We start from the raw sequence: 22,944 nt of genomic DNA on the forward strand, positions 1-22,944 counted from the left end.
TCTTCTTTTGTATACACTGCTATTACAATTTGAAATAATCTACCTATTCACATTAAGACTGATATCAATTACATATAGTTTTCTAAAAAAAATGTAAAGTTTTTGGTATGATTTGTAATATTCATGGTATTTGATATTTTAATTATTGATTGCTTTTGTATTCTTCCGTAGATTTTACAGCTTCTTTGGATGTAAATTGCCTTGAACCTTTTTAGTATAGTGCGATTAATAAATTGTGTATTAGATTAGAATTAAAACCAACCCCAGTTTTGGATCACTAGCTAGGAGTTCAGAGATCAAAAATAAAGGATTGTCCTGTCTTTAATTCCTGGATCTTCCATCACCGGCATCTGCTAAGCATCCCTTGGGTCCAATGCTGCTGCAAGAGTATTGGGCTTCCTAAGCAAACATTCAGCCATTTGGCACCTCCTCCCAGCCCACCTAATCCCTTAACATAATTAAAATTAACAATCAGCATCATCCTACAAGTACACGGGCTGTTTGAAAATTCCACACACACCCTTCCTGCAGGTAAAAATATGTGCTGGTGGTTCTTTTTTTTGGCTATCAGGATCTATTGTTGTGCTTTGACTTTTTTTAGTTGTTGTTTTTTATTTTGTTTGTTTGTTTTTTGCTGCGTTTAGGCAATCGCCTACTCTTTCCTAATGGTTAGACTGGCCCTGCCTGGGTCTAAAAACAATACTGTCACCTAACCTGTTCCCTCAGGAGTTAGCCAATCTCTTGACTGTATGTGTTGGATGCTGCTGATGGCCCAGTGCCAGTTGCAAGGGTTTAAGGACTGTTTTTGCTTTGTAGGCTGTGGTTTAAATGATTCCCCTGTGGGCCTGGCTGCATACATCCTGGAGAAGTTTTCCACCTGGACTGACCCAAAATTTCGTGACTTAGAGAATGGAGGTTTGGAGAGGTGGGAAGGACATAGGTCTAAAGAGGTTGAGAAGCTGGTGGGGAGTGGCAGGGTGTAGGTCTGGAGAAGTGAGGTGCCATGTGGAGAAGGGGAAGAAGGAGTGGAGAGGAGTGGGAAGCAGCAGAAAGGAAGTCTCAAGAGGTGCAGATGTGGAAGCGTGCAGAGAGGTGGGATGAATGGATAGGAATGGGCTGGCAAAAGGATTTGGAAAGATAAGGAGCTACTGAGGTGGGAAGGATGGAATGAAAAGAAAGGAGAATCTGGTGATGGAAGAGGGCAGGATTGGAATGTATTTTGAATGAAGTCAGATATGCTGGTAGAGAGGATCGAAGAGTAGAGAGAGGGCTCTAGGTAATGTAGTCCGGAAGTAGGTGTAGAGGGGCTACTGGGAGCAGCAAAATGGTAGTGTAGGGGTGAAGAACATATAGGGATGGTAGGATGTTGGTGTAGGAGATGAAGAGATAATGAAGATAAGAATGTTTTGTTACTTATTGGTGTAGAACTGGATCCCAGTACCTCTAAATTTCCATTTATCGAGGAATAGAAAGGTGTCCATTATATGAAGGTACAGAGATTTCAGAACTATTGCTGCCCTGTTTTCCTGGACCTTCCCTTGGTAACTTAGTAAATGATGACAGAAAAATGGCCAAGCTACCACACTGCTAATGATACCTCCCAGATGCTAGTGGAGAGCTTGACCATCTGTAAGATATTTTTCCTTATCCAGGGCAAGCTTTTTGTCATCAGTAGTCCACCCTCTCTGGCAGAGAAGCATATACACTCCCCACTTAATCCCCTCCAGCTCCCTTGCCTCCCTGTGCCTACATACACACAAGAAAGACAGTTCTATTACTTACCTGGTGTGCAAAGAAAAGTGATGTTTACAAGCATAACTGCACTATGCACCATTCTATAAGAGAGGGTATAAACATGTTTGCAAATGAGCATGCATGTAGGTGGACTGGCACTCTATACGTTCAGCTTACAGAATACTGCAAATTGCGTGCGATGCCTGCCTCACTTAGGTGGGACCATTTATGCCAGGCTTGTCCAATCTATGTCCCTGGGGCCCTTCATATGCTTTTTTTTTTTTCTGGCTCTCAGAAGCTTAGTAATTCATGTGGTGCTTATAGCAAGATTATCATAGGAGCCAGCTTTTGAAGATGATTGGGGGTGCTGAACTCAAAACTCAACAATTTTCCCCTCGCCTAGCAAAGCAAAGAAAACCAAAATACATCTGATATCTAAATATCAACAGCATGGCAGGTAATGAGGATAAATCAAAAGCTAGGGTCCTGCCACTCTCCCCTCCCCCTCGCAGCTTGACAGCATCATACGTTCTCTCTCCATTCAGGCTATCTACATCACTTTTCTCTAACCAGTCCCTTAGCCCATCATCTTTACCACACTTTTTTCCTTCAGTTTTTTTCCACTTTCCCCTAATTTCTTTGTCTGCCTTGCTCCTCTTCCCCTCCCTCTGCACTTTTTAATTTCTTTCTCCTTTTGCACAGGCATAATTTGATGTTTTATATTTGAGAGCAGGGAGAATAATAGCTTTCTTCCTGTTCCACTCCCTAAATCTTTATTAGCCTGTTCTGCTTCTCATTTCCCCTTGACCCAGACTTCTATTTTCCTACATTCCCCCCAAACTCTGATGCACTTTTCTCTAACTGGTTGCTGTTCCACGCAAGTTTAGCTCACCCATCCCTTCCATGCTTCCCACTTCTTACACTCTTCTACAGGTGAGACTTCCTTTCCTCGGTAGGTTTAACTCATCTTCAGTTTGTGACTCCCTATTGACCACAGGCCTGGATCATTTCCCTGTTCTGCTTTCTCTGGCTCCAGGCACATTCCTGTTTTCTGGGATTGCTTCATCCCTTTTTGCACTGCAACACTTCCTTTGGTGCTCAGATTCCAGGCCAATGATCACCCTTTGCTTGTAAGAGTGTACATGAGATTCTGAGCTCTGGAAGTCCAGCAAGGATCACAGTTTGAAGCCTCAGAGATTACGTGTTGAGTGGGAAAACATTCCAGCAGCACAGGCAGTCCCTGGGTTAAGAATGAGTTCTTGTCTTAAGTTGAATTTGTATGCAACTCAGATCTTGTGTTTAGTACACAGTCTATAAAAACATTAAACTGTCCTCAAAATAAAGTACTGTAGTTTAAATAGAAAGAATAGATAGGAAGTTTACACTTACTTTCATCCTTCCTCTGTCCTACATCCAACATTTCTCTCTCTCTTCCCCATGCATCTGTACCTCACGTCTTTCCCACCACCATGTCCAATATTTCTCTCTCCCTCCCTATGCCCAACAATTTGTCTCTTTCTTCATTTCCCCATGTGCACCATCTCTTTCCCTCTCACTCAGACACCCTGCCCAAAAATTCTTCCTATTTCTTCTCCCACCTCAGCATCTTTCCCTCACTCTCTCCATTTTTCAATCCTTTGTCCCAAATTTATGCTCCCCTCCCTCCATTTCTCTTTCCCTCTTACTCAGACACCCATGCCCAACAATTCTCCCTTTCTCTTCCCTCCCACACCTCAGCATATCTTTCCCTCACTCCCTCCATTCTATGTTCCAAATTCATGCTCACTTCCTTCCATTCTGTGTTCCAAGTTAATGCTACCTTCCTCCAACTTTCCTTTCATTGCGCCCCTCTTCTTCCCTTCCCTTTCTGTCTCAATGTGACCCTCCTCGTCCTTCCCTCCCTCTGTTCTGTGTCCCAAATTCATGCCTCCCTCCCACAGCTGTTTACCTCCTCTGGCTGGCTCCCTCCTCCCAGCTGCACTTCTCTTCACAAAGCCGCAAGCAGTGGCTGACCTGGAAACCTTTCTGACATCAGAGGGAAGGCTTTGGGTCAGCTATGGGCTGCATGTAGGAACCATGGCCATGGCTTTGTAAAGAGAAGTGTGGCTGGGAGGAAGGAGCCAGCCAGAGAAGAGAAACATGAATTTGGGACACAGAACAGAGGGAGTGAAGGACAATGAGGGGCATGTTGGGACACGAAAGGGAGAAAGAGGGTTGCGTTGGGACCACTATAAATTGACTCCAGTCATTAGTAGCGGTATAGAAGCTTCCAATAAAGATAAAAGGGAGGAAGAAAGGTGCATTGGTACAGAAAGGGAGCAGGACCCCAGTTCATAAGTATGCACTGCAGTTCTGTCTCCCTCTAAATCCCACCCCTCTCTCACTTGCACCCTGAATCCCCTCCTAGGCCCCCATAGTCTGGCATCTTTCTCTCCCTCTGTTCACTGGCTAAGAATCTTTTCTTCCCTTCCCATCCCCTTTCTGGGCTTGGTCACTCTCTCTTCCTCTCTCTACCATTCCTCTCATCCCCACTTGCGGGTCCAGCATCCATGTCTCTTCACCTCACCCATTTCCTTTCTTGCATGCACCCTGAATGACTTCCCTACTCCCCATGGTCTTGCATCTTTCTCTCCCTCTCTCTCTATGGTCAAGCATGTCTTCCTTCTCACCCCCCCCCCTTTCTCATCTGAGTTTTCTTCTCACCCTCTTTCCCTTCTACTTATGGGTCCAGAATCCATGTCCCCTCCTCTCTCCCCCTGCAGGTCTAGCATCCGTGTACCTTCCTCTGGTCCCCCCTACTTGCAGACCAGCATTCATGTCCTCCTCTCCTCTCCACCATGGGCCTAGCATCCATGTCCCCATCCCCTCCTCCATCACGTGGGTCTGGCCTCTCTGACTAACTGCACCCCCACCCCATCACTGCCATGAGATCAGAAATACCTGTGGGCCTCCCAGAGCAGCAGTGGCGGCAGCTGTGAACAGCTGCTCACAGCCAGCCCTGCCAGGGTCTTCCCTTTGCTGCATCATCTATCTACAGGAAGTGATGCAGCAGAGGGAAGGCCCTGGCAGAGCCAGCCACAAGCAGCCTGTTCACAGTACCCCTCTGCTGGCCAATTTCCACTTCCTTGGGAGGCCCACATGGTGGGGGGGGGGGGGCAGTTGGAAGGAGAGAGGCCAGACTCGCGTGGGGGAGGAGGGGACAGGGGCAGAATGAAAGATTTGCGCAGAATTCTGCACAGCATGTGCAGAATTCTGTGTGGATGGGGAATTCTGTGCAAATTCTGCACTGTGCAGTTGTGCAGAATTCTGCCAGGTGTAGCTATTAGACCATTGGTCAGATATTCCTTAACCAGCCAATAGGCTGCAGGGGAAGGCAGGACCAGTAACTTAGCAAACACCAAACTTCCATCCTTCTTAGGCTGGCTGAGAAATGTCTGACCAATGGTGTCTCCTAAGCTACTGGTCCTTTGCAGCTTATTGACTAGCTAAGGAATGTCTGTCCAATGGGCTGCAGAGGGAGGCAGAAGCAGTAGCTACAGAGACACTGCTGGGCAGTGCTGGAAGGAATATTGTGGTTGCTGGCGCCTATGGCAAGATTCCTACATCCTGCCATGACTCAGATCTCTGTAAGTTGGAGCTGAGCAGCACCATAAATTTTGATTGGTCTCACGGTTTCAAATCTTATGAGACTTGAAATCATGAGACCAACCTGAACTTTTGGCACCGTGCAGCTCGGATTTCCAGAGAGCCGAGTCAGGCTGGGGAAGCAGGAAGTCCATTTTTTCTTCTGCAACTGAAGCCAGGTGAGGGGAAAGAGACTGGGTAAAGCCTGGAGGGAGAGTACTTGAGAGAGAATGACTGGGAGAGGACGAAGCATATGACAAAATGCAAGGGTGCATTTTGGCCCTCCGGATGTTACAAAATATAAATTTTGCCCCGATAGAAAAAGGCTGGACAAGCCTGATTTTCGCCCTCCCATAAACTGGGAATTATTGGGCGTGCCTACATTTAGGCACACTAATGCAGGTGTGCACTAGCATTCTTTTAGAGTGCCCAGATGCCATGCAGCATTGGGACACCCGAAATAAGGCACCCTGCTATAGAACTACATCCCCCCCCATATCACCAAACTTCTGTAATTATTTCTGTAGAATCACTAGCCCTTCAGTTACTCCCTGCTCATAGATTCCTCCTATCCCATACAGGAAATATTCCCTAGATGACCTTCTGACCAATGTCATGATTTACTGGGTGTCAAAGAATATCGTCTCATCCATGAGATTCTACAAGGAGAACTTCACCAGAGACTTCCACCGTTACCCCGACCCCAGGTAAGGAAAGGGAAGAAAGAGCAGCAGAATGATTTGACTTCCCGTTCTAAGGTACCCGCTAAGAGGGATAGGGTATGAGAACATATCTCCTGAGCATGGAAAGAGCTGATGCCATATGAAGGGAATCGTGCAAGAACACTGGGCATGGGTGACTCTCTCATGAACATGAATTGAGGTTTTCCTGAAAACTTGGCTAACTAGGATGCCTCTAGGTTAGGGTTACAATATTTCGGGCTGCAAAACCTTGGACACGTGGCCCTGTCCTGTTCCACCTCCGGCCCTGCCCCAACCCCACCCCCACAAACCTCCTCTCTTCTTCCCCAAGCTCTGGCTGCGTCTGGAGCATGCGCAGATGTGTGTGACATCATCCGCGTATGCTCAGATGCATCCGGAGCTCATTGGGGCTTTCCAAAACCTGGACAAATTGCTGGGTTTTGGAAAGTCCATCCGAGCACCTGGACAGTCCTCTAAAACGAGGACATGTCTGGGTTTTCCTTTTTTTATAATTTTGTACATTGCTTAGCAAACCGAATAAGCGATTCATCAAATACTAATAAACTTGAACATCTGGTAACCCTACTCTAGATAAACCAACAAGAGCAAAAGTGGTCCATGGAAGGAGGAATGACCAATGATACACAATAAGTTTAATGAACATAAGAATACCCAGCCCAATAGTACATCAAGCCCAGTAGCCCGTTCTCACGGTGGCCAATCCAGGTCACTAGTACCTGGCCAAAACCCAAAGAGTAGCAATATTGCATGCTACCGACCCAGGGCAAGCAGAGGCTTCCCCTATGTTTTAATAACAGAATATGGACTTTTCCTCCAGGAATTTGTCCAAACCTTTCTTAAAACCAGCTACACTATCCGCTTTTACCACAACCTCTGGATTCAATTTGGCTACATTTCAGTACTGCCAGCATCAGGGGGTCTACAAATATGTATAAAAACATTTAAAAATAAAAGTACCAATAAAAAATATGATAGTAACAAAAAACAAACAAACCATGAAATTAGACCATCAGATTCTTTAATAAAAAATTAAATAGGACCAGGTTTGGGAACCACTGCCTAGTTTATATTCTTCACCTCTGCAAACACATTCAGTTAGGTGACTGTAGTGACCATCCTGGGCTGAAGTTAGTTGCTTGGCGCCATTTGGAACCTAAACCTTGAGCACTGACTCTAACCATATAGGTATTACTCTTATGTAGTAGCAACAATTCCGCCATCCTGGGCACCGTCTTCGTTTGGGGCGCTGGCCCCTCTCCTCTTCCCCAAAGTACCTCATTATATGTTCGGCAGTGTGAGCAGCATCTTCCACTTGCTCCTCGCGCTGGCCTCGGCTCCCTTATGATGTCACTTCCTGGCCACAAGATGTTGCTCACACCGTTAAACATTTCAAGAGGGGGATCTGTGAACACTGTTTTGTAACATTCCCAACTGCTGGCCAAGCTTGGGAGGTGTGAGGAGAATGCCATTAAAAACTGGAGACCTTCCATCCTTACTATTCCAGTCCTGTTCAGTGTTTCTTTCTGATGCCTGTCATTCTCTTACTGTAGGATTGGGATACATGTCCCCACAGGAATGGCAATGTTTGTGAATGAGCTAACACACACCCCCCGTGTCTGGGCCAAGCAATTATATAAGAACATTGTCACATATTCTTATATGTCCCGTGGCGGGCACTTTGCTGCATTTGAGGAACCAGAGCTACTGTGCAAAGATATTCAGCAGTTTGTAAAAAAAGTGGAAAAACTATGAGATGTGAATTATCAATAGAGAAAGCAGCAAGGACAATCGTCTGACTGATGGCTGACCAAGACACCCACCCCCACCTGCAGGAAAACTCATACAGATACCTATGGTCCAGCTAAGACTTCCATCTGTCTGAAGACAGAGAACTAAGCCAACGCCTGCAACAATTTCTCACAGACCCCCTCCCCCCCCACACACACACCAGCAGCCACTCACTCTCCTACAGACAAGAGACCGCTAGCCTATTCAGAGCACATGTAGGTGTGATGTGTCTGTTATGAAGAATGTACACCTTGCTTCTGGTGTCCGAGTCTTTACTTCTGCAAGAATTAAAGAACAATAAAAATATAGAAACATTTTGCAAGTTTCTTATGTAGTGTCTTCTTTATGGTATGTTTTGAGAGCACATGAAATGAGCTGGAAAGTTTTAAAATCTCCAACCAGCACAGAACCATAGAAAATGTTGGCAGATAAAGACCACATGGTCCATCCAGACCATTACTACCCGTTCCTCTCTTGACAGGTTGCTGCTCAGAACTCCTGCACTGTTCTCTACAATGCAGAATAATACCATGGTACGAGCGCTGAAAAATTTCTTCCTAATATTAATAATAATAACAGTTTATATACCGCAGTACCGTTAAGTTCTATGCGGTTTACAAAAGATTAGTGAAGTACAAGTTGAGAGAACTTAAGGGAAGGGAGAAAAAGTGGGGGAGAGAACCAGTGAACCGTTAAGAAGGGGAAAGAAAGGAACGGGTCAACTGTCTAGGTACTTCAGGAACAGGTGAGTTTTGAGGCGTTTCCTGAACACCTCGTAAGTGGTGGGCGAGAGGAGTTGTTCTAGTTCTTTACCCCATAAAGCTGCTTGATGTGAGAGAATGTGTCCATAGTGTTTTTTTAATTTGCAACCTCTGACCGGGGAAGTGCAAGTGGGAAGTGCAAGTGGGAGCTTCTCTTGTGTCTGTTGGCTGAGAAGGAGAAGAGCTCAGTTATGTATTTAGGGGCAAGACCGTAAAGAACTTTAAAGCAGAAGCAGGCGAACTTAAACTTTACACGAGCTTCCAATGGCAACCAGTGTAGCTGTTTGTAGTATGGCGTCACGTGGTCGAATTTCTTTAGACCGAAGATAAGCCAGACCGCAGTGTTTTGCATTAATTGTAAGCGTCGCACATTCTTTTGGGGGATTGCTAAATAGGCGATGTTACAATAGTCAAGTTGACTCAGTACAAGGGATTGTACTAGGATTCTGAATGCAGAGTTATCAAAGTATGCTTTAATGGATTTGAGCTTCCAGAGGGTGAAAAAACCCTTTTTGATTAGGGAGTCCACCTGGTCTTTCATGCACTAATTGCCTCTAGAACCTGCCTCAGGTTCTGAGCATCGACCTGTGAGATCCTATGTGCTTGTCCCAAACTTTCTTAAATTCAGACACAATCTTCATCTCCACCACTGTCACTGGGAGGCCGTTCCATGCATCTGCCATTCTTTCCATAAATATGTATTTCCTTAGGTTACTATTTGTATTATTGAAGAAGCAATTAATGATTTAGAGCAGTGGTTCCCAACCCTGTCCTGGAGGACCACCAGGCCAATCGGGTTTTCAGGCTAGCCCTAATGAATATGCATGAGAAAGATTTGCATATAATGGAAATGAGAGGCATGCAAATCTGCTCCATGCATATTCATTAGGGCTATCCTGAAAACCTGATTGACCTGGTGGTCCTCCAGGATAGGGTTGGGAACCACTGATTTAGGGCACAGCAGCTGATGGCACTATTCCCATTTGTGAAAGCTCGTGACCAGATAGGAAAAACTGTCCAGATTTTTTTTTTTTTTGAAGAGCAAAGTGAAGCTGCATTTCTGACTACTGTAGTTAAAACTTATAAAAAGTTATTATACCGTATACATTCTTTAAACCTATTTTTGTGTTAAAAAACTTTCTTTAACATTTTTTAAATCAACTGCTTGCAAATTGCATTTCTGTCTAATATAATAAATATTCACGAACATGTTAGAAAGATCCATATTTAATTTGATAAATAGAAGGAATGAGGGCAAAGGCTAGTTAGAAAAGGGTAAAAACAGAGGAGCCAAAGGGAACAATTATGCCAAAACTGAATCTGCAGCTGATAGTCACCAATCAGTTTTAGACAAAAGAAAAACTAGCTCCCTCACTCCTCAGAAGAAACTTCTCCTGACCTCACCCATACACTTATTGCCCCAGATCTACTGTATCATTTGTTGTGTAATGACCAACCAGGGCAGGAGCAATGCCCAGCTGCTCTTACCCACATTGGGTCCTCAATCAAAATGGCTGCCAGAATCACAAGCAGCACTCTGGTGAGAACCAGGACTAAAGCAGACATACTAAATCCTTTTGTGCAATTTGCAGAGGAGAAACATCTGAAGGTATGCAGATAAATGACAGAACCACAAAAGAAAATAAGATGAACTTTATTGACAAAGAATAAATAGATCAGACAAAAAAAAATCTCCAACTGGGATACGTTCAAGAACAGGTTTTAACTATCCCTTTGGGTATGATTACCAGATGTCTGGGTTTCCCCAGACATGTCCACATGGTGCTCCAGTCCACTGAAAGCAAGCCTACAATCTTCAGACTGCTGGTAGCGTCAGCCAGCTGAACACTGCCTTCGACAGCTCAGAAGCGTTGCCTCTGCAGGAACAGGAAGCTGATGTTGAAAATTTCCGGGGTCACCGAAGGCAGCGTATTCAGCTGACTGGCACTGCTGGTGGCTCAAAGATTGGAAGCAGCAGCCTGCTCTGGAGAAAAGAGGTACTCATCCCATGGGGGAAGCAATGTTGTATCCAGTGGAGGGAGGGAGGGGTAAAGGAGGAAGCCAAATTGGAAGTTCAGAGAAAGGGAGAGGGGAGAAAGATGCCAGACCACAGGCTGAGGGAGGGAAACAAAGCAGAGGAGAGATTCCAAACCACAGTGGGAGAGAAGGGAAGGAGACAGAGATGCCAGACCATGGGGTGGGGGCAAAGAAAAGGGTGATGACATAGAGAAGCCAGATCATGGGGGACGGATGGAGAGGACAGAAATGCCAGAGCATGGGGGAGATGGAAAGGCAGGAAAAAGATGCCAGACCATGGGTCAGAGTAGATGGAAGGGAATAAAACTAATATAACAGACCTGGGGAGAGGTAAGGATACCAAACAATTAGGGCAAGAAGGGAGGGAGAGATGTAAAAGAAATGCCAGACCATGGAATGGTGTAAGGGAAATGAGATGCCAGCTCATGGGAGGGGGAGGGGAAGAGAGATAAAATGGATAGGGGTGAAGCTGCAATGAATCATGTAAGAGAGTAGTGGCACAAACTGAATGAAAGGGGGAGACAGTGAAGAGTAGATAAGGGCAGATAAGGAAAGCAGAAATCAGAGATGACAAAGGAAAAATAATTTTTTCATCTTTAGGCTAAAGTAATATTGTAGATGTGTTGATAAACATTTGTAAATAGAAATAAGATGATCTTTTCATTGGACTAATTTTAATATTTTTAACTAACTTTCAAAGACCAAACTCCCTTCTTCAGATGAGGATACCATAACGTTATACTGTACCAACTTGAGAAAGGAGGTTTTGACCTCTGAAAGCTAATTAAAAAATGTATTAGTCCAATAAAATATCTTATTTTCCATCATTTGTTTAATTTCTGTTTGTTAATTTGTAAAGTGGTAATTGTTATTCATAATTTTTTTAAATTTACATCTATCTTTATATTAGGGGACATACATCACTAGGAAAGATTAGATTCTTACCTTGATACTCTTCTTTCAAGTAGACACTCTCTTCCTGGACCTGTGGGTAGTCAATTCTTTCTTGCAAGAATTCTTGTAGACAGCCTCATTAGCATTATTTTGCTCTGCTGTCCATCCTTCTGGGCTGCCCTCAAATTTCTCAGTTTGTACCAAAGCAGATGATCAGCCCTGGAGAGCAAACAGAAGAGTGAGTGGTATGGGGACTCTCCCTGAGAAACATGTCAGTTCAACTATTATTAACATGTAACAGATAAAATACTTAACCATTTGCAAATACATAACCAGGTGAAAATAAACAAATCACCACCTCAGTGCAACCTACACTAAGAGTGTGAGAGATTCTACAGATACTCCCTAGATTCATCAACGCGAGATTTGTGTCCATTATCTTTCTTAAATCTGGATAAAGGAAAGAAACAAAATGTCCAGGTGCCCCAGCACATTTGAGGCAGTAAGCAGGCAAATGAACATCTAACAGGGTGGGCTTCAGGAATAGAGTGTCTACTAGAAAGAAGATTATTGAGGTAAGAACCTAATCTTTCCTTCTAGCGCAAAAAACACTCTACACTTCTCCCTCCGAATCTGTGATTTCAGCATCCGCGGATTCGATTATTTACAATTTTTTTATATTTAAATTAAAGCAATATTCTGGACTTTCCCCGCCTCCCTCCCACTTTCCCCTGGAATCCCTTAAGCCTTACCTGGTGGTCTAGTGCAGTGGTTCCCAACCCTGTCCTGGAGGACCACCAGGCCAACATGGTTTTCAGGTTAGCCCTAATGAATATGCATGAGAGAGATTTGCATATAATGGAAGTGATAGGCATGCAAATCTGCTCCATGCATATTCATTAAGGCTAGCCTGAAAACCTGATTGGCCTGGTGGTCCTCCAGGACAGGGTTGGGAACCACTGGTCTAGTGGGTTTCTGGGGCAGGAGCGATCTTCCTACGCTCCTGCCCCATGCAGTTCACTCATAGGAAATGTCTGCCATGAGCTCCCATTGTAGTCTCGAGAGACTATGGAAGCTCATGGTAGCCATTTCCTATGAATGATCTGCACAGGGCAGGAGCGTAGGAAGATCGCTCCTGCCCTGAAAACCTACTAGACCACCAGTTAAGGCTTAAGGGATTCCGGGGAAAGCGGGAGGCAGGGAAGGTGCGAAATACATCTTTAATTCTGGGGGAAAGTGGGGGGTGGGTCAGAACTGGCCCGAATATTATTTGCAGTTTTTTAATATTCATAGGCCGGCTCTGCCCCTAACCCCCACGAATATTGAGGGAGAAGTGTATTCTTGAACCTGTGGGACAGATCAAAGCAGTCCAAGTTTAGGGAGGGAAAGATGAGCCTGCTAACAGAATGGATGATCTGAATGTGGAGTCCTGTTTGGTCACCATATCCACCCTGTAAAACTTTGTGAACGTATAGAGAGAGGACCAAGTGGCCACTCTACAGATTTCTTCTGCCAAAGACTCCGCCCATGAGGAAACCATGCTTCTAGTACAGTGAGCCTTCAAGGATATAGGCGGAAGCTTTTCACTTCCGATATTCGATGAAGAAATGGCCATATGGAACTATCGGGAAATGATCACTTTTGAGGGTGATTTGCCTTTACAGGCAGTCCCCACCAATACAAATGATTGGATAATCAAAATTCATTTGCAACCACTAGATACCACAGTAAGTCTGAGCATATCCAACAATTTCAACACCTACTCTTTCTTGATCCTGAGGGAGTGAAGACAGGCAAGCGTATTTCTTGGTTGATGTGGAAGCAGGAAACCACTTTCGGTAAGAAAGATGGGACTGTGTGTAAGACCATACTTGAAACCAAAATTTTGAGGAATGGATCTCTGCATGACAAATCCTGAAGTTCCGACACTCATCAGGCAGAGGTAATCACCACCAAAAACACCATCTTGATGGTGAGGTCCATCAGAGAAGCTTGCCGGAAAAGACTGTTGCACCGGAGGATGGAGGCACAAAGCACCCTTGAAAAACATGACCACATCTGAATGTGCAGCCATGGAGCTCTTACTAATCCTAGATTTAAAACACGAGAGCCCTTCAATATGAACTTTCAGGGAACCAATCACTAGGCCTTTTTCCAAACCTTCCTGCAGGGAGATGAGCACCAGAGATCAGGGCTGAGTTCAGGTCCTCACTCCTCTGAGCACACCAAGCTTAGAAGTACTTCCAAATGTAGAGCAGTACTCTTAGTGCCCCCCTGGTGACTGACATAGGCTACTGTCCTTCCGTTATCTGAGAAAACTCATACTGCTTTGCTCTGCAGTATGCTCCCGAATACCAGAAGCACCAGGTGGATGGCTCGAAGTTCCAAACAGTTGATTGACCACTTCCTGTGAGAAAGTAACCAGCATCTCTGAACCAGATGCCCCTAACAATGTGCCCCCCAGCCATATAGGCTGGCATCTGTCATCAGTTATTACCCATGCAGAGATGTGAAGAGGAACTTCTCTGGTGATAGACTGAGACTCCAACCACCAGGCTAGACCGTTACGAGCTTCTGTCCAAGGCAGCTGCTGTTAGAGTGCATCCCACTGTGGTCACCATCGGGTGAGGAGCACCCTTGTCCAGGGGACTATGTCCTTGGTCGCAACCATTGATCTCAGCACTTGCAAATAATACCAGACTGTTGGAGCAGTCTCATTCCAAAACAGTCTCACTCAGAAGCTTCTCTCTGTGGGCTTCCAGAAGGAACACTTTGTTTTCCCTTGAGTTGAACCAGACTTCCAGATACTCCAAGAACTGTGTCTGCTCCAGGTGGCTTTTCTGAAAGTTGACCACCCAGCCCTGCTTCTTAAGTAGTTGAATCACTCTATAAACCACTAGCCTTTGGATTCAGTAATAATAACTTTGTTCTTATATACCGCAACACCACAACAGTTTGAGGCAGTTTACAAGAGAAACTGAAGTCAGTGACATGTACAAATCATAATAAGCAAATAAGCTAGAACAGTAAAAACAGGTTACAAATCATATCAAATAACTAACTGCGTCTTTATTAATTTTCTGAAGGAGTGGTAAGATGAAACACATGGAATAATTTTACCAAGCCAATCATTCATTTTGCCTGCCTGAAAGGCAAGGGTTCTGTCAAGAAATCTCTTAAATCAACAGGCTTTTACTGTTGGATATGCAAATAAACAAACTCTACGTGTGAACTTGTTGGAACAATCCAGGAGAAAATGGGGAACTAGGTAGACTGGAGACATACCAAATATTGATGTAAAACAAATACAGTAGTTGAATCACTATAAACCACTAGCCTTTGGTTTCAGTAGTTGAATCACTCTATAAACCACTAGCCTTTGGATTCAGACTGGGCTATTAACCAATCATCTAGATACGGATGTACTTGTATGCCCGCTCTGCGCAGGTGTGCTGCAACAACCACTATTACTTTGGTGAAGGTTTGTGGTGCTGGGGCCAGTGTTCCAGCACATGGAATCACAAAATCTTCCTGTGCTCTGGAAAAATGGGAATGTGCAGATAGGCCTCTGTCAAAACCAGGGAGATGAGAAATTCCCCCAACGCCACCGACACAATCATCGACTTCACCACCTCCATTCGAAGATGGGGTAATTTGAGGGCTGCATTCACTGCTTTGAGGTCTAGAATTGGTTTCCAGTCTTCTGAGCCTCTCTTGGGCACTATGAAATATCTGCCAGAGCCCGAGTCTTTCTCTGGCATGGGCTCTATGGCTTCTAGATCCAGCCACCTTTGCACTGTTGCTCAGACTTTGGCCGCTTATTTTTGTTTCTTTTCCGGCCTCCCCGCCAGTCTAGGAAAAGACAAAAGAACTCAAGATTGTACCCCTTCTATATAATGTCCAAGACCCAGCGATCTATTGTATTCTCCACCCAAGCTCCCCAATAGGCCAATAACCTCCCTCCGATGCTTGGAGGTTTGGCTGACAGCTTGGTGTTATGCTTCTTGGGAGTTGTGGCAGAGCAGGATCCTGAAGAATGGGGGTGCCTTTGTCTGGAGCCTTGAAATGATCTCTGGCCTGAAGATCCTCCCAAGAACTCGGGATATCCTCTGGAGGTTCAAAAAGTACCATGACTCGACCCTCCGGGGGCTTGAGGTAAGTGTCCAGTAAAGACTTTGGTTTGCGATCCTGAACACCGGTCATAAGATCCTCCAGATCTTTTCAAAAAAGTAATGTTAATTTATACATGGTCACTTTGGAGAAATGCGCTGCCCAGTATCTGATCCATAGCATCCAGAGGGCAGAAATGGAATAAGCAGACATTTTACTCACGACTCTGAAAAGATCATACAGAGCATCACCTACATACTTCACTCGAAATTAGAAACTGGTGATCCCTACTGGCAACTGCATCTAGATCACAGCGCAACTTGGAGTGGAAAGGCCAGGTAACAAAGGATTCCACTGCAGCTGCTTTTAAATCTAAGATCTTGGCCTTGGAGCTTCTTATGAACAAATTCCAGCCTGTGGTCCTGGGTATTCTTTAATACCATGCCACCTTCACTGGGGAAATACGCTTGGTAACGTGCACCACCAGGGAATCTACTTTTGGTGGAACGAAGAGCTGGTTCAATTCAACATCCATCGAATAGAGCCCAAAGGACATCCAAAGGAGGAACATCCAAAGGAGCCCCTCTGGGACTGCCCAAAGGTCTGTGAACATATTTCTAATGTCTTTATGGCCAGACTGCCCTTGTAGATGCTCATGAGTTACCTTCTGGGGTTTTGCAGCGGCACCATGGCTGTGCTTTGCCGGGGACACACTTGTGCTGTTCCCCAGCTCAAACTTGGACATTTTTCTTGGCTCTTGCAGCATCTAGGCTCTAACACCCTCCAAGGGACTAGAGAATAAGCTAGTGGCTGCCACTCCTCCTCACATGCCATGCGGCATGTGGGACACTGCGATCCTCAGACAACCATCCATTGCAAATTTGGCATGAATTCAAGGTATCCTGGCCTGAGGAGTTCATCACACACTTTTAAACAAAATCAAGGTGTTATGAGGTAGATAGAAGCTTTTATTTTTAAATCAGGAAATCTAAGATGGCCACCACAGAAGCAATTTTTGCATAAAAAATGGCCCGGGGAGCTATGCTGGGGGGGGTGTCCAAAAACTAGCCTTTTTGGGATTTTAGTGGGGGGGAAACTTGACTGTAACCCACCTGAACCCCCACCCCCAAAACCCCCTGATTTTAAGACCCCCCCTCCTGATTTTGGTTTTCAAGTGGTCAGCCTGTTACTCGCTGTGCCATGCTGTATGCTGCAAACAGCTTAAAAGGAGAACTTCTGCCTCAAGTCTGGAATCCAGACTGCTTATGTGTTTGGACTGCCTCTCAGGCTCAACAAACTGGCCAGAAGCCTCAATCTCCATAGGACCTCACACATGCAAACGGAGGGAAGGAGTTAGTCCCAATCCTGGAAAAACAACGTCACTCAGCCTGTGCTCTAGCCCACTGCGGATGAACCTGGGGCGAGTACTGCTCCCAAGGGAATATTCCCTGAACCCCCAAACATGTAGTGCAGGCTGTCCAAGTGGATGCACTGCAAAGCAGTCTGCCCCTTGGAAGCAGACCCTTCACCTCAGAGTATGCGCTCTCCCATAGCCAGCAATGTCCCAAGACTGGGATCCTCTATTGCACCAAAAAGCCTTGAAACTGTCCAAAAAAATCAAATATAATTGGAAAATCAACATGAGCAGAAAAGATCAGCTCCTACCATCTCAACTGAGGAATTAAGAGGCAGAGCAAAAGAATGCTAATGAGGCTCTCTGCAAGATATCTCATGAGAAGGGATTGACTACCCATAGGTTCATGAATAATGCGTTGCACTAGATTTTCTGTAGTGTTGCACTGTATGCATGGCTTGTTGGTGGTTCAGTTTAACTTTTGTCTAAATATTTAATTTGTTTGTAATTACTTATTCCAAACTGGATCAAGGTATATCTGTGTTATATGTGTATGAAAAAGACATGGTCTTGTTAGCATTGACTGTGAATCGATCTGTACTAATCTCTTGTTTTATAATGGATGTATTGATGTTCTAGTGCACACTGCAGTGTTTAAGATGCTGCTTTTTCCTAGGTACACCCATGTGTGACATGGATTATTATTAAAAATAAAATTTTCATATGGGGGTATTATAAAAATGATTGGCTCTGGGTGTCAAATATACTAGGTACACCACTGTGGTCATCTTATCTACTGGCATGTACATATAGCTCAGTTTGTGCAGTGGGCAGGAAGGGGTGGGGCCATATGTCCTTTTTGTCTTCACAAATATGTGTTCAAAGAGAGCAAGCACTCTATTAAAGAGGCACCAAGATGTCTGTCAATAGCACAAGCTCCTCCTCTACTCATAGCAACTAGAACCTCATAGGATGGCACATGTACTTCATGTTTGGTACTTTGTCCAAAAGTGATGCTTTTGCCCCAGGTTGTTAATGAAGCTCAAAGAAATGTTGGTATAATTACCAATAATCACAATTAACTCCTCTTTAAAGTATTAGTTCCAAAGGACTAGATTTAAAAAAAAGGCACAACAAGGGGGCGGAGCCTGACTGGCATGGTGATAGGACGCGGAGAGTGATCGCTCCTCCACACTATCTGCTGTATACAGAATACCGCGTATCTTCTCGGTGACAAATATATCCCTCACTTGCATTTTTTTGCTCCCTGCTGTTGCCGCTATGACTCCCCCTAAACCCAACAAGGGGGACCCGACTCTGCCCTCTCCACTTGGCGGTAAACGGCCCAAAACAGATCCCGGCTCGCCAGACAAAATGGCGCCTAAACACGAGGACACACAAATGGAAATCCTGATTAAGGAAATGCGTTCTGTTAAGCAAATTATGCAGGAGCAAGTCGAGGAAACAAAGCTCCTACGTGTGGAAATTGAAGCGCTCAACACACAATTTGTGGACGCAAGACACCGCATTGATGCACTTGAGGAGCAAACTGCATCGTTTCAAATGAAAATTGCCATGATTGACAAGCATGATAAATTAATTACCTCTCTTCAACGCGATCTAGAAGATCTCTCAAATCGCAGCCGTAGATGCAACATAAGAATTGTTGGTTTACCCGAATTATCGGAAGGTTCAGACACTGCAGCCTTCCTGCTTACTTTTCTGCCTAACGTCTTGGGCCTCACGTTCTCCACCCCGCTTGAAATAGAGCGAGCGCATCGTGTGCCTTCCAAGATGCCTCTGCACTCATCAACACCACGGCCCATTGTAGCAAAACTGCTTTGTTTTCAACATGTGCTCCAAATCATCAACGCTGCAAAAGCATATCCTCACTTACTGCACCAAGGAAAAAAATTCTTCATCATCCTGGATCTTGCCAAGTCCACCGCGCTCAAAAGAAAGGCGTTTCTCTCTCATCGCCAGGAGCTTAAAGACATCGGGGCCAAATATGGCCTCATGTATCCTGCCAGAATGCGAGTGACTTATAACAATCGCACCACATCCTACACAGATCCAGAAGATCTATGTGTTTTCCTTGAGTCCTTGAGAATGCATTAACTGTTTTTTTCATGTTTTTGCTGATTCTTTTGCAGGTCTTGGATGCTTTCCTCACCTGAAGACACCCCACTATTATTTGAAATGTATGTGGAGTTTTATGCTAGCTCTTTGTGCCCTTCACCTGTTGCTGCAGGTGCACCCGTTAATTGTTAGTTCACTAACACTTAGCATGGTTCTTTTTCCTTCCATGCTTTGTGTATTGCTGTTTGTTTCTTCTGCACTTTCTTCCTACTCTCGCTTCTCTTTTTCTGCTTATCGGAGTGACCTCCTTTCTGTTGTCCTTTTCATAATTTCTAAGATGCATTATTTCATTCAATGTATATTTGATAATGGCTGATTTACATGTGTTTTCTCATAATGTCAATGGACTTAACCATCCCATTAAGCGGAGAAAGATTTCCAACTATGTTATAGGTAAGCGTCCAGATGTTGTCTTTCTTCAAGAAACACATCTCCCTTCTGCAGCTGCGTCCAGATTTAACATTAAAGGATACTCTTCTCATTTCTTCTCTCCAGCGACACATCGCAAAAAGAACGGTGTTTCCATTCTCTTTAAGGACAACTTATCTATCTCAATTTTATCTCACAAAACAGATGCAGAGGGGAGATGGTGTCTTGTGCATGCTGAGTTGCATTCAACTGCATTTGTTTTTTTGAACATATATGCTCCAGTCCTAGATCATCCTGATTTCTTCAGAGATCTTCAACATATGTTGATAGACTTCAACTCATGCTCCTTAGTAGTTGGGGGGACTTCAACCAAGTTCAAGATCTTTATATGGACAGATTGTCTTCATGCAAAATTCACAAATCTAAATCTTTAACAGAGATCATTAATCTAAAGACCAATTTTTCCCTTGTCGACCCATGGAGGCTACTGAACCCGAAGGGCCGGGAATACTCTCACTTTTCACCACCTCACAATACATATACTAGAATAGATTTCTATCTTCTATCTTCCTCTCTCACTCATCAATTGACAGATGCCATTATTCATCCGATTGCTCTCACGGACCATGCGGCACACTCCATTCATATATCCATACTGCCTACATCCTCTTCTACCCCTTCTTGGAGGCTCAATAATCATCTCCTGTTAGATGAAGAGATTTGTGACAAAGTTAAACTCTTCACGAAGGAATTTTTTGCCTTCAATTCATCTGATCCTGACATTTCATCATCTATCATTTGGGAAGCATATAAAGCTTCCCTTAGAGGAGAATTCATTAAACTCTCTTCTTGGAAAAAAAAGGTACATCTTCAAAGGGAGAAGGATTTAGAACATTCCATCAAACAATTAGAGCTTGCCCATATGTCAACCTCTATTAACAATGCAACTCTATATCAGCAAATTCTACAACTAAAATATGAATATAACTCTCTTCTTTCCTATAAAGCTCGACATGATCTGTTCATACACTCTTCCGGACACTATATAGGAGATAATATTATGGGTAAACCTCTGGCTCGCTACCTAAAATCGAAATCTAAGAAACTTCATATCCCATCCATCCAAAATCCTTTGGGTCAAATCCTCACTTCCAAAGATTTGATTTCTTCTCAATTTGAACACTTCTACTCCAATCTATATCAATCAGATCTTACTTCACCAGAGTCTGCAATAGACTCATTTCTGAAGACGATAGATCATCCTCAACTGTCAGATGCCTCAAAAATAGATTTAGACTCTCCCATTTCCTCCCTAGAAATTGAGACGGCAATTTCCACACTGGCCAGTAATAAAGCACCCGGCCCAGACGGGTTCACCAACGAATTCTATAAAAAATTTCATCACCTTATTTCCCCTCATCTACTTGATTATTATCATTTCTTACACCATACCCCAGACAAGCAATTTAATTTTGCAGAAGCCACCATAGTAGTATTTCCCAAACCGGGTAAAGATCCCACTTTAGTTAAAAACTACCGCCCTATTTCCCTTTTGAATTTAGATTATAAGATTCTGGCTAAGATTCTCTCTCTGAGACTTAACAAAGTGATCTCCTCGCTGATACATATAGACCAAATAGGTTTTATAAAGAATCATTACATTGGTGATAATCTCAGATTATTTCACCATGTCAATGTTCATGTTAAATCTCTTAGTGATCCCGTTGTAGGTTTAGCCATTGACGCTGAAAAGGCCTTTGACAGAGTAGAATGGCCCTTCCTACAACGTGTCCTCCATTGGTATAATTTTGGTACGTATTTCACCAAATGGATCCAAACATTATATTGGCAACCGACCTCCCGCATTTTAATCAATAATTCTCTATCTAATAAATTCTCTTTGCACAGAGGTACACGTCAGGGATGCCCTTTGTCACCTCTATTATTTAACTTAGCCCTCGAGCCTCTCTTGGCAGCTATTCGCCAATGTTCCCTTATACAAGGCATAACCTCCACATCCAGACAAATAAAACTAGCTGCGTATGCAGATGATATTCTCCTTTTCATTCGAAATCCCCAGACATCTCTTCCTGCTCTTATTGATATCATTAAAGAGTACTCCCGGCTCTCAGGCTATTCAATCAACTGGGAAAAATCTGAACTCATCCCTCTGAATGATCATATCTCCTCTTCGGATTTGTCCCACTTTCCGTTCCAGTGGTCTACTAAAGCCATCAAATATTTGGGCATCCTCATTCATAAAGACCCCTTAACGGTTATGGACCTTAATGTATCACACTTGAAAAATTTGATAATGCAATCCATTTCTAAATGGTCGCCCCTCTATCTGTCGTGGTGGGGTAGAATAGTGTCTATTAAAATGACCCTTGCCCCTCAAATTTCATATATCTTGTCTATGCTTCCATCTAGATGCACCAGTGCGCTATTCAGATGGATTAACAATAAACTCTCAGGTTTTATTTGGAGTAACAAAAAGCCACGTATTGCTCTCTCTAAATTGAATGCCTCTAAGGAATTTGGGGGCATGAACTTTCCTGATTTTCATTTTTATCAACTTGCATCCTTTGCTAAATATGGAGCTCATTGGTTCCAGAGAACAATGACTTCTGACTCCCCCGCATGGCTTGAGATGGAACAATATATCTGTTCTCCATATCCTTTACATGTGTTCACTACTCTCAACATTCCCCGACACTTAAGAGATTATGCTTTACTGGGTGCAACTCAGCATGCTCTGAGATGTCTGGACGCTGCTGCTGACATTTCTATATTTAATAAACCTGATATGTCGTTATGGAATAATCTGAAATTTAGACATAAAGGTAAACCTTTCTCTTGGAAGACATGGCAAAAAGCGGGCATTTGGACTATTGATCAGTTGATGACTTCAGATACCATTATCCCCTTCACTTCTCTGTGTTCCTCATATCCCCTACCTGAACACTGCCATTCCCAATGGCTTCTTCTGGTATCCACATTGTCTGGAATTTCTTTATGTAATGACTCTCCCATCTCAATCAACACCCTCCAACGCTGGAGTGCGCTGTCACTGGTGGCAAAAGCCATTTCTATCTTCTATCACATCCTACGAGATCATCATTACACCTTTACCCCTCAATCCATGAAACATTGGGAACCATTACTTACTATACCTATTCAAGATATTGACTGGTCATTACTATGGACATCAACAAATAGACCACTGATGTCTTCCAGAATCTCACAATCCATGTACTTTGTCATGTGGCATGCTGTATGGACTCCGCACTGTATGTGGAAGGCTAAGCTCAGATCGGATCCCAAATGTTGGCACTGTACCGAACAAGATGGTACATTGGACCATATGATTTTCCATTGCAAGTGTATTCAACCATTTTGGACTCGCATATGG

General features: G+C 44.0%; 1 protein-coding gene across 3 annotated transcripts in view; it reads left to right on the forward strand.

Moving 5' to 3' along the window:
* The window catches only part of LOC117358061 (epoxide hydrolase 1-like), a 59,961-nt gene extending 51,776 nt beyond the window's left edge, over positions 1-8,185 (forward strand). For all 3 annotated transcript variants that reach the window (XM_033939499.1, XM_033939500.1, XM_033939498.1), the window contains exons 7-9: positions 817-925; positions 5,940-6,065; positions 7,631-8,185. In XM_033939499.1, the coding sequence (XP_033795390.1) occupies positions 817-925; positions 5,940-6,065; positions 7,631-7,832 (437 nt within the window). In that variant the 3' untranslated portion in view covers positions 7,833-8,185. The remainder of the gene's footprint in view (positions 1-816; positions 926-5,939; positions 6,066-7,630) is intronic.
* The last annotated feature ends 14,759 nt before the right edge of the window (positions 8,186-22,944 follow it).

The sequence above is a fragment of the Geotrypetes seraphini genome, chromosome 3 (genome assembly GCF_902459505.1).
Source record: "Geotrypetes seraphini chromosome 3, aGeoSer1.1, whole genome shotgun sequence".
NCBI classification, from domain to species: Eukaryota; Metazoa; Chordata; class Amphibia; order Gymnophiona; family Dermophiidae; genus Geotrypetes; species Geotrypetes seraphini.